Source organism: Monodon monoceros, unplaced genomic scaffold (genome assembly GCF_005190385.1).
Source record: "Monodon monoceros isolate NGI ecotype Baffin Bay Population unplaced genomic scaffold, NGI_Narwhal_1 Super_Scaffold_4, whole genome shotgun sequence".
Taxonomy (NCBI): domain Eukaryota; kingdom Metazoa; phylum Chordata; class Mammalia; order Artiodactyla; family Monodontidae; genus Monodon; species Monodon monoceros.
The window spans coordinates 778,933-796,974 of NW_021703781.1; the positions used below are offsets into that span (position 1 = coordinate 778,933).

An 18,042-nucleotide genomic window follows, 5' to 3' on the forward strand; every position below is an offset into this window, starting at 1 on the left:
TTTTCCCTCCTCATACAATGTTCCACACACAGCACGAAAGAATATTCCCCTCCTCTCAGAACGTTTTACCAGACAGGAAACGAGTAGAGAACATTCCTCTCTGCACAGAACATTCCACAGGACAGAACCTGAGAAAATTCCCCTCCTTACAGAACATTCCTCAAGTCAGGACTAGAGAACATTTTGCTCCTCACAGAACGTTCCATAGGACAGAACCTGAGAACATTCCCCTCTTCACAGAACGTTCATAGGATAGGACAGGACAGGAGAACACTCCCTTCATCACAGGAAAGAGCCAGAGAACATTCCCCTCCTCAAAGAACGTTCCACAGGACAGTACCAGAGAACATTCTCCTTCTCTCAGAACGTTGTACAGCACAGGACAGGACTAGAGACCATTCACCTCCTCACAGAACGTTCCACAGGAGAGAACCAGAGAACATTCCCCTTCTCTCAGAACGTTCCGCAGAAAAGAACGTGAGTATCTTGCCCTTCTCCCAGGACGTTCTACAAGACAGGACAGGAGTAGAGACATTCCCCTCCTCACAGAACGTTCCACAGGACAAAACCTGAGAACATTCTGCTCTCCCAGAACATTCTACAGGACAGGACAGGAATAGCGAACATTCCCCTCTACACATAACATTCCACGGCACAAGACCAGAGAAAATTCCTGTCCTCACAGAACGTTCCACACAACAGATCCTGAGAAGCTTCCCCTGTTACAGAACGTTCTACAGGACAAGACATGACTAGAGAACATTCCCCTCCTCAGAGAACATATTACAGGACAGAACCAGAGAAAATTCCCCTCCTCACAGAACGTTCGAAAGGACAGGACCAGAGAACCTTCCCCTCCTCTCAGAAGGTTCTACAGTAGAGGACTAGAGAACATTCCCCTCCTAAAAGAATGTTCCACACAACACAACCTGAGAATATTCTCTCAGAACGTTCTAGAGGACAGAACAGGACTAGAGAACATTCCCCTCCTCACACAACGATCCACAGGAGAGAACCAGAGAAAACTCCCCTCCTCTCAGAACATTCTAGAGGATAGGACTAGAGAAAAATCAATCACCTCCTCACAGAGCTTTCCTCACGACAGAACCAGAGAACATTCGTCTCCTCTCAAAACGTAATACAGGACAGGACAGCACTAGAGAACATTCGCCTCCTAACAGAATGTTCCACAGGACAGAAACAGAGAACATTCCCCTCCTCAGACAACATTCCACACGACAAAACTAGAGAACATTCTCCTTCTTACAAAACGTTCCAAAGGACAGAGCCTGAGAACATTCCCTTCCTCTCAGAATGTTCTACAGGACAGTACAGGACTAGAGAATATTCTCCTCCTCACAGCACTTTCCACAGGACAGAACTAGAGAACATTCCCTCCTTGCAGAACGTTCCACCGGACAGAACCTGAGTACTTTCCCCTCCTCAAACAACATTCCACAGGACAGAACCTGAGAACATTCCACTTCTCTCAGAACATTCTACAGGACAGGAAAGACCTACGAAACATCAACATCCTCACAGAACGTTCCACAGGACAGGACTAGAGAACATTCTGCTCCTCACAAAACGTTCCACAGGACAAAACCCGAGAACATTCCCCCACTCAAAGAACATTCTACAGGACAGGACAGAACTAGAGATCATTCCCCTCCTCAAAGAATGTTCTACAGGAAAGGACAGGACAGGATTAGAGAACATTCCGTTCCTCACAAAACGTTCGAGAGTACAAAACCTGAGAACGTTCAGCTCCTCTAAGAAAGTTCCAAAGGACAGAAACTGAGAATATTCCGTTCCTCACAGAACGTTCACAGGAAAGGAATTGAGAACGTTCCCATGCTCTCAAAACATTCTACAGGACAGGACATGACTAGAGAACATTCCCCTCCTCACAGAACCTTCCATAGGACAGAACCAGAGAATATTCCCCTCCTCACAGAGCATTCCACAGGACAGGACAGGAATAGAGAACATTCCCTTCCTCATAGAATGTTCCACACACAGGACTAGAGTACATTCCCCTCCTCACAGAATGTTACACAGGACAGAACTAGAAATCATTCCCCTCTTCACAGAACTTTCCACAGGACAAAACCCGAGAACATTCCCCTCTTCACAGAACGTTCTACAGGACAGGACAGAACTAGAGAACATTACCCTCCTCACAGCACGTTCCACAAGAAAGAACGTGAGAACATTCCCCTCGTCTCATAAACTTCTACAGGAGAGAACTAGAGAACATTCCCCTCCTAACACAATGTTCCACACGACAGACCCTGAGAACATTCCCCTGCTCTCAGGACGTTCCACAGGACAGGATAGGACTAGAGAATCGTCTCTCACAGAACTTTCCATAGGAAAGTACAGGACGAGAGAACACTCCCCTCCTCATACAATTTTCCACACACAGCACGAGAGGACATTCCCCTCGTCTAAGAAAGTTCTACAGGACAGGAAAGGACTAGAAAACATTCCCTTCCTCTCAGGACATTCTACAGGAGAGGAAAGAACTATACTAGAGAACATTCCCCTCCTCACAGAACGTTCCACAGCACAGAACCTGAGAAAATTCCAATCCTCTCGGAACGTTCTACAGAACAGGACAGGTCTAGAGAACATTTCCTTCCTCACAGAACGTTCCATAAAACAGAACCAGATAACATTCGCCTCCTGTCATAACATTCTACAGGACAGGACTAGAGAATATTCCACTCCTCCCAGACGTTCCATAGGAAAAAACCTGAGTACCTTACCCTTCTCTCAGAACGTTCCACAAGACAGGAAAGGACTAGAGACATTCCCCTCCTCAGAGAACGTTCCACAGGACAGAACCAGAGAATATTCCCCTCCTCACAGAACATTGCAAGGACAGCACTAGAAAATACTCCCCTCCTCACATAATGTTCAACAGGACAGAACCTGAGAACATTCCCCTCCTCACAGAACGTTCCACAGGACAGAACTTGAGAACATTTCCCTCTTCTCAGAATGTTCTACAGGACAGGACAGGAGTAGAGAACATTTCCCTCCTCATAGAACGTTCCACAGCAGAGAAGTAAAGGACAATCCCCTCCTCTCAGAATGTTCTATAGGACAGGGCTGGAGAACATACCCCTCCTCACAAATTGTTCCTTACGACAGAACCTGAATATGTTCCCCTGCTCTCACAACGTTCTACAGGACAGGACAGGAGTAGAGAACATTCCACTCCTCACAAAACGTTCCACAGGATAGAAGCAGAGAACATTTCCCTCCACACAGAACGTTCCACCGAACAGAACCTGAGTAGTTTCCCCTCCTCACAGAACGTTCACAGGACAGGGCTAGAGAGCATTCCCCTCCTGACAGAACGTTAAACAGGATACAACATGAGAACATTCCCCTCCTCTCAGAACGATCTACAGGACAGAACAGACTAGTGAACATTCACCTCCTCACAGAGCATTCCATAAGAGAGAACCAAAGAACATTCCCCTCCTCAGAGAACGTTCCACACGACAGAACGTGAGAACATTCTCCTGCTCTCAGAACGTTCTAGAGGGCAGGAGAGGACTAGAGAACATTCAACTCCTCACACAACGTTCCACAGGAGAGAACCAGAGTACATACCCCTCCTCTCAGATCTTTCTACAGGACAGGACCAGAGAACATTCCTCTGCTCTCAAAATGAACTACAGGACAGGACAGCACTAGGGAATATTCGCCTCCTAAGAGAACGTTCCACAGGACAGAACCAGAGAAGATTCCCCTCCTCCGAGAACATTCTACACGACAGCACTAGAGAACATTCTCCTTCTCACAGAACGTTCACAGGACAAGGCTAGAGATCATTCCCCTCCTGACAGAACGTTAAACAGGATACAACATGAGAACATTCCCCTCCTCTCAGAATGTTCTAGAGGACAGGACAGGACTAGAGCATATTCCCCTCCTCACAGAACATTCCATAGGGCAGGACAGGTATAGAGGATATTCCCATTCTCATAGAATATTCCACACACAGGACGAGAGGGCATAACCCTCCTCACAGAATGTTACAGAGTACAGACCCAGAGATTATTCCTCTCCTCACAGAACATTCAACTGACAGGATTAGAGAACATTTCCCTCCACACAGAACATTCCACAGGACAGGAAAGCAATGGAGAACACTCTCCTCTTCATGGAATATTCCACACACAGGTCTAGAGGAAATTCCCCTGCACACCTAATGTTCCACAGGACAGAAGCTGAGAACATTCCCCTCCTCTCAGAAAGTTGTATAGGACAGGACGGGACAGGACTAGAGGACATTCCCCTCCTCACAGATTGTTCCACTGGAGAGAACATGTGACCATAGCCCTCCTCTCAGAACGCTCAACAAACAAGACACAACCTGAGAACATTCCCCTCTTCTCAGAACGTTCTACAGTACAGGACAGAGAATATTACCCTCCTCACAGAACATTCCACGGGACAGAACCAAAAAACATTCCCCTCCTCACAGAATATTCCACAGAGAGAACCTGAGAACATTCCCCTGCTCTCAAAACGTTCTACAGGACAGGACAGGACAAGAGAACATTTCCCTCCTCAAAGAGCATTCTACAGGACAAGACAGGAATAGGGAACATTCCCTTCCTCAAAGAATGTTCCACATACAGAACCAGCGGACATTCCACTCCTCACAGAATGTTACACAGGACAGAAGTAGAGATCATTCCCCTCTGCACAGAACATTCCACAGGACAGGACTAGAGAACATTCCCCTCCTCACAGAATGTTCCACAGGACAGGACTAGAAGACATTCAACTCCTTTCAGTCCATTCCACAGGACAGGAGTAGAGTACTTTCCACTACTCACAGATGTTCCACAGGACAGGCCAGGACTAAAAAATATTCGTCTCTCACAGAACGTCCCATAGGACAGGACAGGACTAGAGAGCTTTTCCCTCCTCATACAATGTTCCACACACAGCACGAAAGAATATTCCCCTCCTCTCAGAACGTTTTACCAGACAGGAAACGAGTAGAGAACATTCCTCTCTGCACAGAACATTCCACAGGACAGAACCTGAGAAAATTCCCCTCCTTACAGAACATTCCTCAAGTCAGGACTAGAGAACATTTTGCTCCTCACAGAACGTTCCATAGGACAGAACCTGAGAACATTCCCCTCTTCACAGAACGTTCATAGGATAGGACAGGACAGGAGAACACTCCCTTCATCACAGGAAAGAGCCAGAGAACATTCCCCTCCTCAAAGAACGTTCCACAGGACAGTACCAGAGAACATTCTCCTTCTCTCAGAACGTTGTACAGCACAGGACAGGACTAGAGACCATTCACCTCCTCACAGAACGTTCCACAGGAGAGAACCAGAGAACATTCCCCTTCTCTCAGAACGTTCCGCAGAAAAGAACGTGAGTATCTTGCCCTTCTCCCAGGACGTTCTACAAGACAGGACAGGAGTAGAGACATTCCCCTCCTCACAGAACGTTCCACAGGACAAAACCTGAGAACATTCTGCTCTCCCAGAACATTCTACAGGACAGGACAGGAATAGCGAACATTTCCCTCTACACATAACATTCCACGGGACAGGACCAGAGAAAATTCCCCTCCTCACAGAACGTTCCACACGACAGATCCTGAGAAGCTTCCCCTGTTACAGAACATTCTACAGGACAGGACACGACTAGAGAATATTCCCCTCCTCAGAAAACATATTACAGGACAGAACCAGAGAAAATTCCCCTCCTCACAGAACGTTCCAAAAGACAGGACCAGATAACTTTCCCCTCCTCTCAGAAGGTTCTACAGGAGAGGACTAGAGAACATTCCCCTCCTAAATGAATGTTCCACATGACACAAACTGAGAACATAGCCCTGCTCTCAGAACGTTCTAGAGGACAGAACAGGACTAGAGAACATTCCCCTCCTCACACAATGATCCACAGGAGAGAACCAGAGAACATTCACCTCCTCTCAGAACTTTCTAGAGGACAGGACTAGAGAACAATCAATCACCTCCTCACAGAATGTTCCACAGGACAGAACCAGAGAAACTTCCTCTGCTCTCAAAACGTAATACAGGACAAGACAGCACTAGAGAACATTCGCCCGTTAACAGAACGTTCCACAGGACAGAACCAGAGATCATTCCCCTCCTTAGAGAACATTCCACATGACAGCACTAGAGATCATTATCCTTCTCACAAAACGTTCCAAAGGACGGAACCTGAGAACATTCCCTTCCTCTCAGAATGTTCTACAGGACAGTACAGGACTAGAGAATATTCTCTTCCTAGCAGAACTTTCCACAGGACAGAACCTGAGTACTTTCCCCTCCTCAAAGAACGTTCCACAGGACAGAACCTGAGAACATTCGACTCCTCTCAGGACGATCTACAGGACAGGACAGGACTACCGAACATTAACCACCTCACAGAACATTTCACAGGACAGGACTAGAGAACATTCCGTTCCTCAAAAAACGTTCCACAGGACAAAACCCGAGAACACTCCCCCCTTCACAGAACGTTCTACAGGACAGGACAGAACTAGCGATCATTCCTCTTCTCACAGAACGTTCTACAGGAAAGGACAGGACAGGATTAGAGAACGTTCCCTTCCTCACAAAACGTTCGAGAGTACATAACCTGAGAACATTCACCTCCTCTGAGAACGTTACCAAGGACAGAACCTGAGAACATTTTCCTGTTCTCAGAACGTTCTAGAGGAGAGGACAGGACTATAGTAGAAAAAATTCCCCTCCTCACAGAACGTTCCACAGGACAGAACATGAGAAAATTCCAATCCTCTCAGAACGTTCTACAGAACAGGAGAGGTCTAGAGAATATTCGCGTGCTCACAGAAGCTTCCACAAGACTGAACCAGGTAACATTCCCCGCCTCTCAGAGCATTCTACAGGACAGGAATAGAGAACATTCCCATCCTCCCAGAACGTTCCATAGGACAGAACCAGAAAACATTCCCCTACTAACAGAACATTCCACCAGAGAGAACCAGAGAACATTCCCCTCCTCAAAGAACGTTCCACAGGACAGAATGTGAGAACATTACCCTCCTCTCAGAACGTTCTTCCAGACAGGACAGGACAAGAGCAGAGAAAATTCCCCTCCACACAGGAAACTCCACAGGACAGAAGCAGAGAACATTCCCCTTCTCACAGAACTTTCCAAAGGACAGAACCAGAGAACATTCACCTCCTCTCAGAACGTTGTACAGGACAGGACTAGAGAACATTCCCCTCCTAACAGAATGTACCACATGACAGGACTTGAGAACAATCCCCTGCTCTCAGAACATTCCACTGGAGACAGCAATAGAGAACATACCACTTTCATGGAATCTTCCACACACAGGTCTAGAGGACATTCCCTTCCACACAGAATGTTCCACAGGACAGAATCTGAGAACATTCCCCTCCTCTCAGAAAGTTATATAGGACAGGACAGGACAGGACAAGAGGACATCCCCCTCCTCTCAGAATGTTCCACGAGACACAACCCGAGAAAGTTCCCCTCTTCTCAGAACGTTCTACAGGACATGACAGGACAGAGAACAATACCCTCCTCACAGAACATTCCATGGGACAGAACTAAAGAACATTCCCCTCCTCACAGACGATCCACAGGAGAGAACCTGAGAACATTCCCCTCCTCACAGAACGTTCACAGGACAGAAATAGAGAACATTCCCCTCCTCACAGAATGTTCCACAGGACAGAAATACACATGTCCAAGCTCTCAAAACGTTCTACAGGGCAGGCCAGGACTACAGAATATTCCCCTCCTCACAGAACCTTCCTCAGGACAGAAGCAGAGAACATTTCCCTTTTCACAGAACATTCCACAGGACAGTACAGGAATAGAGAATATACCCTTCCTCATAGAATGTTCCACACACAGGACTAGAGAACATTCCCCTCCTCACAGAACGTTCCACAGGACAAAACCAAGAATATTCCCCTCCTCACAGAACATTCCATGGGACAGAACCAAAGAACATTCCCCTGCTAACAGAACGATCCACAGGACAGAAGCAGAGAACATTCCCCTCTTCACAGAACATTCCACAGGACAGGACAGAAACAGAGAATATTCCCTTCCTCATAGAATGTTCCACACACAGGACTAGAGAACATTCCCCTCCTCACAGAATGTTCCACAGGACAAAACCCGAGAACATTCCCCTCCTCACAGAATGTTCTACAGGACAGGACAGAACTAGAGGTCATTCCCCTCCTCACAGAAAATTCCACAGGGCAGAAAAGCAATAGTGAACATTCCCCTCTTCATGGAATCTTCCACACACAGGTCTAGAGGACATTCCCCTCCACACCTAATGTTCCACAGGACAGAAGGTGAGAACATTCCCCTCTTCTCAGAAAGTTGTGTGCGACAGGACAGGACAGGACTAGAGGACGTTCTCCTCCTCACAAAACGTTCCGCTGCAGAGAACCTGAGAACATACCCCTCTTCTCAGAACGTTCCTCAACACACAACCTGAGACCATTCCCCTCTTCTCAGAATGTTCTCCAGGACAGGACAGGATAGAAAACATTCCCCTCCTCACAGAACATTCCATGGGACAGAACCCAAAACATTCCCCTCCTCACAGAACGTTCCACAGGACAGAAACTGAGAACATTCCCCTCCTCACAAAACGTTCACAGGACAGGAATTGAGAATGTTCCGCTGCTCTCAAAACGTTCTACAGGACAGAACAGGACTAGAGAACATTCCCCTCCTCACAGAACCTTCCATAGGACAGAACCAGAGAACATTCCCCTCCTAACAGAACATTTCACAGGACAGGAAAGGAATAGAGAACATTCTCTTCCTCATAGAATGTTCCACACACAGGACTAGAGGACATTCCCCTCCTCACAGAATGTTACACAGGACAGAACTAGAAATCATTCCCCACCTCACAGAACATTCCACAGGGCAGGACTACAGAACATTCCGCTCTTCACAGAACCTTCTACAGGACCGGACAGAACTAGAGAACATTACCCTCCACACAGCACGTTCCACAAGAAAGAAAGTGAGAACATTCCCCTCGTCTCATAACCTTCTACAGGAGAGGACTAGAGAACATTCCCCTCCTAACATAATGTTCCACACGACAGACCCTGAGAACATTCCCCTGCTCTCAGAACGTTCCACAGGACAGGACAGGACTAGAGAACATTCCCCTCCTCATACAATATTCCACACACAGCATGAGAGGACATTCCCCTCCTCTAAGAAAGTTCTACAGGACAGGAAAGGACTAGAAAACATTCCCCTCCTCTCAGAACATTCTACAGGAGAGGACAGGACTATACTAGAGAACATTCCCCTCCTCACAGAACGTTCCACAGCACAGAACATGAGAAAATTCCCATCCTCTCAGAACATTCTACAGAGCAGGACAGGTCTAGAGAACATTCCCATCCTCACAGAATGTTCCATAAAACAGAACGTAAAAACTTTCGCCTCCTGTCAGAATGTTCTACAGGACAGGACTAGAGAACATTCTCCTCCTCCCAGAACGTTCCATAGGAAAGAACCTGAGTACCTTGCCCTTCTATCAGAACGTTCTACAAGACAGGACAGGACTAGAGACATTCCCCTCCTCAGAGAATGTTCCACAGAAGAGAACCAGAGAACATTCCCCTCCTCACAGAACATTCACAGGACAGAACTTGAGAACATTCCCCTCCTGACAGAACGTTAAACAGGATACAACATGAGAACATTCCCCTCCTCTCAGAACAATCTACAGGACAGGACAGGACTAGCGAACATTCACTTCCTAACAGAGTGTTCCACATGAGAGAAGCAGAGAACATTCCCCTCGTCACAGAACGTTCCATACGGAAGAACGTGAGAACATTCCCCTGCTCTCAGAACGTCCTAGAAAGCAGGAGAGGACTAGAGAACATTCAACTCCTCACGCAACGTTCCACAGGGGAGAACCAGACTACATTTCCCTCCTTTCAGATATTTCTACAGGAAAGGAATAGAGAACATTCCTCTGCTCTCAAAATGAACTACAGGACAGGATAGCACTAGAGAACATTCACCTCCTAACAGAACGTTCCACAGGACAGAACCAGAGAACATTCCCCTCCTCAGAGAACATCCCACACGACAGCACTAGAGAACATTCTCCTTCTCACAGAACGTTCATAGGACAAGGCTAGAGATCATTTCCCTCCTGACAGAACGTTAAACAGGATACAACATGAGAACATTTCCCTCCTCTCAGAACACTCTACAGTACAGGACAGAGAATACTACCCTCCTCACAGAACATACCACGGGACAGAACCAAAGAACATTCCCCTCCTCACAGAACGATCCACAGGATAGGACAGGAATAGGGAACGTTCCCTTCCTCATAGAATGTTCCACACACAGAACCAGCGGACATTCCGCTCCTCACAGAATGTTACACAGGACAGAAGTGGAGATCATTCCCCTCATCACAGAACATTCCACAGGACAGGAGTAGAAAATATTTCCCTCCTCACAGAACATTCCACAGGACATGACTAGAACAGAATCAACTCCTTTCAGTCCATTCCACAGGACAGGAGTAGAGTACATTCCACTACTCACAGATATTCCACAGGACAGGCCATGACTAGAAAACATTTGTCTCTCACAGAACGTTCCATAGGACAGGACAGGACTAGAGAGCTTTTCCCTCCTCATACAATGTTCCACACACAGAACGAGAGAACATTCCCCTCCTCTCAGAATGTTTTACCAGACAGGAAATGACTAGAGAACATTCCCCTCCTCGCAGAACGTTCCACAGGACAGAACCTGAGAACATTCCCCTCCTTACAGAACATTCCTCAAGACAGGACTAGAGAACATTTTGCTCCTCACAGAACGTTCCATAGGACAGAACCTGAGAACATTCCCTACCTCACAGAACGTTCACAGGACATGAGTAGAAAACACTCCCCTCCTCTCAGAACGTTCTACAGGACAGGACAGGAGTCGAGTACATTCCCCTCCTCACAGAACTTTCCACAGGGCAGAACCCGAGTACCTTTCCCTCCTCACAGAACGTTCCACAGGACAGAACCTGAGAACATTCCCCTCGTCTCAGAACGTTCACAGGACAGGACTAGATAATATTCCCCTCCTCAAGGAACGTTCCACAAACAGAACCAGAGAACATTCGCCTCCTCACAGAACATTACACAGGACAGAACCAGAGAATATTCTCCTACTTACAGAACGTTCACAGGACAGAACCTGAGAAGATTCCCCTCCTCAAGGAACGTTCCACAGGAGAGAACGTTCTACAGGACTCAACTAGAGAACATTCCCCTCCTCACAGCTGATTCTACTGTCCAGTGTGGTTCCAGATGTTTGTCTATGTCCATCACATGTTACTAGTCCGTCCTTCTATTTATATAGCCCGTTCACTTTTTCTTTTTTGGTTCTTTTGATGAATGGATGTTTTTGAATTTAATCAATCTTCTCTTTTTTTTATTGAGGGCCTTTTGTGTCTTTAGAAATTTCTTCCTATTTCTAGGTCATGAGGATATTCTTTTAAATGCTTTAGATTTCTGCCTTTCACATTTAGGCTTTATTTTACTTGGAGTTGATTTTCATGCATAGTGAGTTATGGGTCTAATTTTTTTTTTTTCCCTGTTGATTGCCAGTTGTCTTAGCAGGGTTGTACAAAATCTCTCCTTCCTCCCTTGCTGTGTGTGTCACCTTCACAGTTTCATATTTGTTTCCTATTACCTTTCCTCTTTTCAATCAGTTTCAACGGTCTTTCAATGCTCATTACTCAACCATAACTTCTAGTGCTCAGATTGTGAGTCCCCACCACCCCTCCCCACCATATCTAATGGGTAATTTTGAATCCTTATCTTTTGTGAATTCTCAGTAGCACAGCTGACCATTACCAATTTTGAAGTATTTTCTCCCCTAGGCTTCTGGAACGGCACCCTCTCCTGTTTTTCTTCCTTTGTTGGCTGTAACTCCTTCCTGACCTTTAAATGTCAGGGAACATCAAGACGTAGCCCTAACCCCGATCTCCTGGTTATCCTTGGTCATCTCATCTATTTGCAAGGTTTCCAATTCCAACTATATACCAAGGATTCTTGCCCTGTCAGGGACTGATTCAGTGATTAGCAGGCCTAATCCAAATCGGAGAGGTTTGTTGGTGCTTCCAGAAATTTTTTTCCTTGTTCTTAAGAGCATGGAATGGAAAGTAAGGTCACATTCCCACTGGACATGAATATCTGGCCCTCGTTGCTGTTGGTAGCACTCTGCACAGGAGACACACCTAACCTTTAGACTTTGTTATGTGAACCAATAAGATTCGTTATTTTTAAAGCCACTTGGAGTCCTATTTCTGTCCCACGTGGCAGAAAGCACTGTAATGAAGACAACTCCCGAATTAGCAGGTCGAGGCCCGATGTCTCCTGAGCGCCAGGCGTCTGTCCCTCTCTAAAGGCGTCTGACGTCTTCACTTGGTTCTCTCATAATCACCTCAAACTTAAGAGGCCCCAAAGTGAACTCTTTATCTCTTCCCCAACCTCCTCTTCCTCTAGTATTTTCATCACAGTAAGTGGCAACACCAGCTATGAAATCGCTCTTGCCAGAAACATTGTGGTCATCCATTATTCCTTTCTTCTTTTCTCCCATCCAACCCAGGACAAAGTCCAGCCGAATTCAGCTCTGAAATACTCACTGGATTTGTCCCCTTCTCTCCTTGCCCACTGTAGCCACTCTGGCCCACGCCGCCCGCCTCTCTCCCCTGCACAACTGCAATGACCCTAACTGCCCACCACCCTGCCCCCACTCTGTGTTCCTTCCAGCTGCCAGTGATTTCTTTTTAAATCAGTAATTCTTTCACCCCAGTGTGAGCTGGGGATCTGGGCACTTACTGAATGCCTCTGCTTCCAGGTTGGTCAGGAGCGGTCTTATCTGAGGCTCAGCCAGGCAGGATCTGCACCCAAGCTCAGCCGCGTGGCCTTTGGCAGAATTAGGTCCTCACCGGTTCTGGGTTGGAGGCTGCTCTCAGTTCACTGCCCGGGGGGCCACTCGGCAGGGCAGCTGGCTTCCACCACTCAGCTGTGCCCCGCAGTGCCTGACAGCCTGGGTTCAGTAATCGATGCCTAGTTATCCTGACGTTGAAGTGAGTTCCAGTTGTAAACGTGTGTCTGTATGCCTTCCTGTTGCCAGCAATATTAAGGTGGAAACCGGGCTGCATCCTTTCCCTGTTCTACACCCTTCAGTGGCTTCCAACCCAAACTCCTGTTGGTGCCTGACGCCATGCCAGTTACCCAAGCTCATGTCACGCCATGGCATTCCTTACCTGCCCCATTGGACTTCCCTGAGTGTGCCCAGTTCTCTCCTGACTCTGCCTGGATAACTCTCACCTACCCTACAGGCCTCGGCTTAATTACTACTTCTCCGGATCCCTGGGTTTCTTCTTCCACCGCAGCCAGTACAGCACGCGCTACAGACTGAAATCATATATGTATGTATTTATGGCATCATTTGATCAATATCTGCCTCCCTCTCTAAAGTCAAGCCAGGGACTGTGTCAGTTTTGCTTACCACTGTATTTCCACCCAGTAACATGATATCTGATTGTAACAGACACTCGCATATTTACATTAAAAAATTGTTTTTGAATTTCAGTCAATCATAGGAGAGTATTTAAGTGTCCTTCAACGCGTGAAATTGACAGGGAACATTTGCATTCCTTAAGCTCCTCAGTGAAGAGTTTCTGCTCCCCGCAAAGCAGTTTGAGTCACTTGGCTACTATGCAGGTGACAATAATATGAAGTTTTGGTGTGGGCCGGGCATAGATATAATGGACACTTCTCTAAAACATGCAACTGAAAGACAAGTTGAAGTACAGACTAATCTTTTAACCCATGTACTTAATACCAATCTGGGCGACAGCAAAACCAGAAGCCTACATATGCAACAGGTCTTTTTTTTTTTTTTTAATACAACCAAGACATTTTAAATATGGGAATAAAATGAAAAACTAGGAATCATGGATATCCTTAGAAGCTGGATCTTGAACATAAAAGCTTTAAATTGGTTCCTGTTTTATGTCTTACATTACTTTCCTTTATCCTAATTTTCTCTCTTTTGGCTAGTCTATATTGCTAAATTACAGTCAGATTTTCTGAGCCTGTCAAAGAAATTTCAGCTGTTCCCCCGTCCCCCACCTTAAACACATTGCAGAGATTTACCATTGTGCTTCAAAATAAGTGAATATTCTGCGGTTTCTTTTAGCTATATATTAAGTTTTTTCTTACTAGCAGTTCCTGATCCTGCTGTTTCTACTGATTTATCTGGCAAAGGGAAGCATGAGTCTTGTAACTACTGCCAGGAACACTGTTACTAGAGACCTCAGGTCACTCTTTACCTGGTTCTGTGGGAATGAAGGGAGACAACAGCATGGATGAAGCATGGACCCTGAGCCAGGCTGCCCACTTCAAACTCTGGCTTCATCAGTTACTAGCTGTAATTGATGACGCTTGGCAAGTGACTTAATCCATCAGCGCCTCAGATTCCTCGCCTGTAAAATGGGGATTAAAAACAGCACTTAACCCACAGCGTTGTTATGGAGATAAGTTACTTTTCATAAAACCCTTGGAGCAGTTTCTGGTAGAGTAAGCGCTATATACATATGCTTGTTAAATAACTTATTTATACTATTTCCTTTTTGGAGAGTTTTTAAAAAATAAGTTCTTCTATCTTCAGGACTATACCCTCTAGCTAGAACTTGAGGGTTTGGAATATAGATCGTCTACATAACACACTTGAGACATGTTGACTATTCCGTGCTGGGTACAGATACTACAGCTTTTCTGGGTATTTTAGGTATTTCACCTACAAAATGGTAATATCTCTAGTCCTGTCTGCCTCACAGGATTGCTCTGAAGATAAAATAAAGCAGTACAAGAAAGCGACCTGAAGAGTGTGACCATGTTCTCATGCACCGTTGTGGACATAAGGACACATACACACCCTTATAATATTTCTAAGATTTGGGGGAAGTAGTGTGGGGTAATTTAACTGTATCCCACATTAAGATTAGTTCACAAAAGGCCAACTATGCAGATCACTGAGAGCCTGAACTGAAATCACAAAGTGTATATGTGATTGGTAGTGTGATGGCCAACCAACCTAATGCACTTCTGTGTTTAATTAGAGAAGTTCTGCATTAAAACACAAAAATGAAACCGAAAATCGGTGGTCCTTTCACCTCTGAGAAAGATTCAGCCCAATTTAGGCATTTCATTGTTTCTAGCAATATACCACAGAATCCAACTTAAGAGCTCACTTATTACGGATGAGAACGTGCTTGAATTCTAGGCTCTACCAGCAGACCACGTGAAAGGTGATGCTGCCTGGGTATGCCGCCAAATATTCTTTCTTACAATATCTCAAATATATGGATTTTTATGAATAAGAAACATTTCCTGTTAATTAGGATCTTAGGCTCAAGTAAAAAATTTTTTTTGCCCTAGAATTCTAGTCTTCCCATTTAATTTCGTGATACATCTTGGTGTCCTTGCCAGAAAATTATGTTTTAAAGTACATTTAAAAAATTCTTGCATCATTTAAATCTTTGAATGAGTCCTTTATCTGGAATGGTTCAATAAATGGTCTGAGTTAATTAAATGACACCGTCCTTATGCCCCTTAGAGATTTTACAATGGGGTCTTTAAAGAAAACTGAAGTAGGATCTCACCAAAAAACTCTAGAGAGAAAAATGTATGTTGTCTCTGGCGAGCCACTGGCAAGTTTGGATATATAAAAAGTACTGTATGCTATCAATAATCCACGTGAATGCAAAGAGGAATGATTTGAAGCAAGCTGGACAGAATACAAGAGACAGGAGAGCAGCTCCCCGGGGAGTCCGGGCTACGTAACTGGCTGCCACCTTGCAGAAAGCTGAGCTGTGTCCCCAGAACAGCCCACACCCCCGCCTGTCCTCAGTTTAAAAGAGATGCCAACACTTTTTGTTTTTTGAAACTACATTTTAATAGAAAACAAAATACAAAATAACTCTTTTCAGAAAACAGAAATATTTAATCCTTTTTCCACAAATTAGAAGTTGCTTTATCCTCAGAGCGTAGTTTTCGACGTGTGTGTTCGTACTTAAGATTTGTTTCACAGACTGTTCATTAAACTGCTATTGCAAAGCAGGAGGTGGGAGGGATGATCTCAGGGGGAAAAGACGCTGGAAAAGCCACACCTCAGAATCATTTGGAAATTCAACATTTTCTAATTCTATCTTTTGACTTCTCACTTCCAATTATTTTCATTTCTTTACCACAATCTGTCCTTTCAGGGGAGAGAACTGTTAATAGAAGTGCAGCCACGAAAAGAATCTATCCCACCATCACTGCAAGAGCCCAAGACTTTCTCAATCAAATCCACCCACCCACTTCTAGAAACATGTCAGCTGGAGTGATCAATCTGTCACCCAGAAATTTTCCCTTTCTCCCAATACACTGTACGACCAAATTCTCTGAATTCCCTGAACCTCAAAATTCCAAGTATCACAGCCAGTGCCAGGAGTAAAACCTGAAAGATGAGAGCAGAGAAGGCCCCCTCTGCCAGTGCTAGGTTTCCTCTTCTCATTAATAATAATAATTATAATAATAATAAAAAATCCTGGTTCTCTGTAATCACGAAAAAGGAAAGACATTTGCCAGGATGACCCCGCCCCCTTTCCTAGTTCCCGCCCCCGAATTCTACCCAGATAGAGTCCCTTTCACCCAGTGACCCTGCAGCACTGCTCCTGGGGAGGGCGCGCAGCAAACCTCCTCTGGCCAAGTGCAGCCCCGGCGAGGTGAGGGCATCTTGGCTCCAGAGACAGGAAGGGGCCGGCAGGGGGACACCGCGGGATCTCCGTGATTCTTGATCTCACGTCCGTTCCCCGTCACCGCCCTTCCTCCCCCGTCCCTCCACACTTGGGGGCTGAGCAAAGGGTGGCGGGCTCGGGATGTCCGCGGGACGAGGGGGCGCGAGGGGGGATGCGTGGGGACGCGGGGAGTCCTTCACAGTCAGTCAGTGATTCCATACGTCTGTCCTAAGACTTGTCGTCTGGAGCCCTTTGCACGCCCCAGTCCGTTACATCAAAGATAAAAATCAATGTTCCTGATTTTCTTGTGTGATTCCGGTCACCAGCAGGAGGTTGCAGGCCATGAACTGCACGCTCAGCACGTTGCTCATCTGGCCGGTGTAGACGCCCACGAGCTCGCTGGACGAGCCGTCAGCGGGTGCGCTGCAGTGCGCGCTCCTGATGTCCCAGATGCGCACCGAGTTGTCCATGGACGCTGACGCGATCAGGCTGCTGTCCGGGCTGAAGGTGAGGCTGGTGATGTTGTCCGTGTGGCCCCGAAGCTCTTTGTAGAGGGTTCCGGAAGCCAAGTCCCACAGCTTCAGCCGCTGGTCCTCGCCCGCCGATGCCAAGTACTTACCGTTGGGGGAAAAGGCCAGAGAGAGCACGGGGCCGCGGTGGCCCGTGAAGAGCCTCACCGAGTTCCCCTGCTGGGTGCTCCACAGCCGGACCGTCTTGTCGGTCGAGCCCGTGGCTAAGTAGTTTGAATTGGGGTGGAACTTGACGCAGTCCACGTCTGCCAGGTGCCCGGCGTAGATGCGTAGCGGGTGCGTCCGATCAAACGACCACAGCCTGGCCGTGCGGTCGTGGGACCCACTGGCGAAGTACAGGCTGTGCGGGCTGATGTCCAGGTCCCACACGGGGTAGGCGTGGCCCTGGTACAGCACGGTGTTGGTGAAGCTGCCGAGGTCCCAGTACCTGATGGACATGTCCTCAGAGCAGGAGAGCAGCCCTGAGCTGTCCGCAAGGAACCTGGTGCTGTACACTGGCCCGCAGTGTCCCCGCAGGACCTTCATCTCCGTGCCTGCGTTATCGTCCTCGTCGTCCTGCGGGGACGCACGCACGCATGCACACACACACACACACACACACACACACACACACACACACACACA

General features: G+C 46.7%; 1 protein-coding gene across 1 annotated transcript in view; it reads right to left on the bottom strand.

Annotated features, from left to right (window-relative positions):
* Window positions 1-16,148: 16,148 nt before the first annotated feature.
* Window positions 16,149-18,042, bottom strand: part of TAF5L (TATA-box binding protein associated factor 5 like) — a 7,280-nt gene continuing 5,386 nt past the window's right edge. The window contains exon 2 of the mRNA XM_029201014.1: window positions 16,149-17,973. Within this exon, the coding sequence (XP_029056847.1) occupies window positions 17,176-17,973 (798 nt within the window). The 3' untranslated portion in view covers window positions 16,149-17,175. The remainder of the gene's footprint in view (window positions 17,974-18,042) is intronic.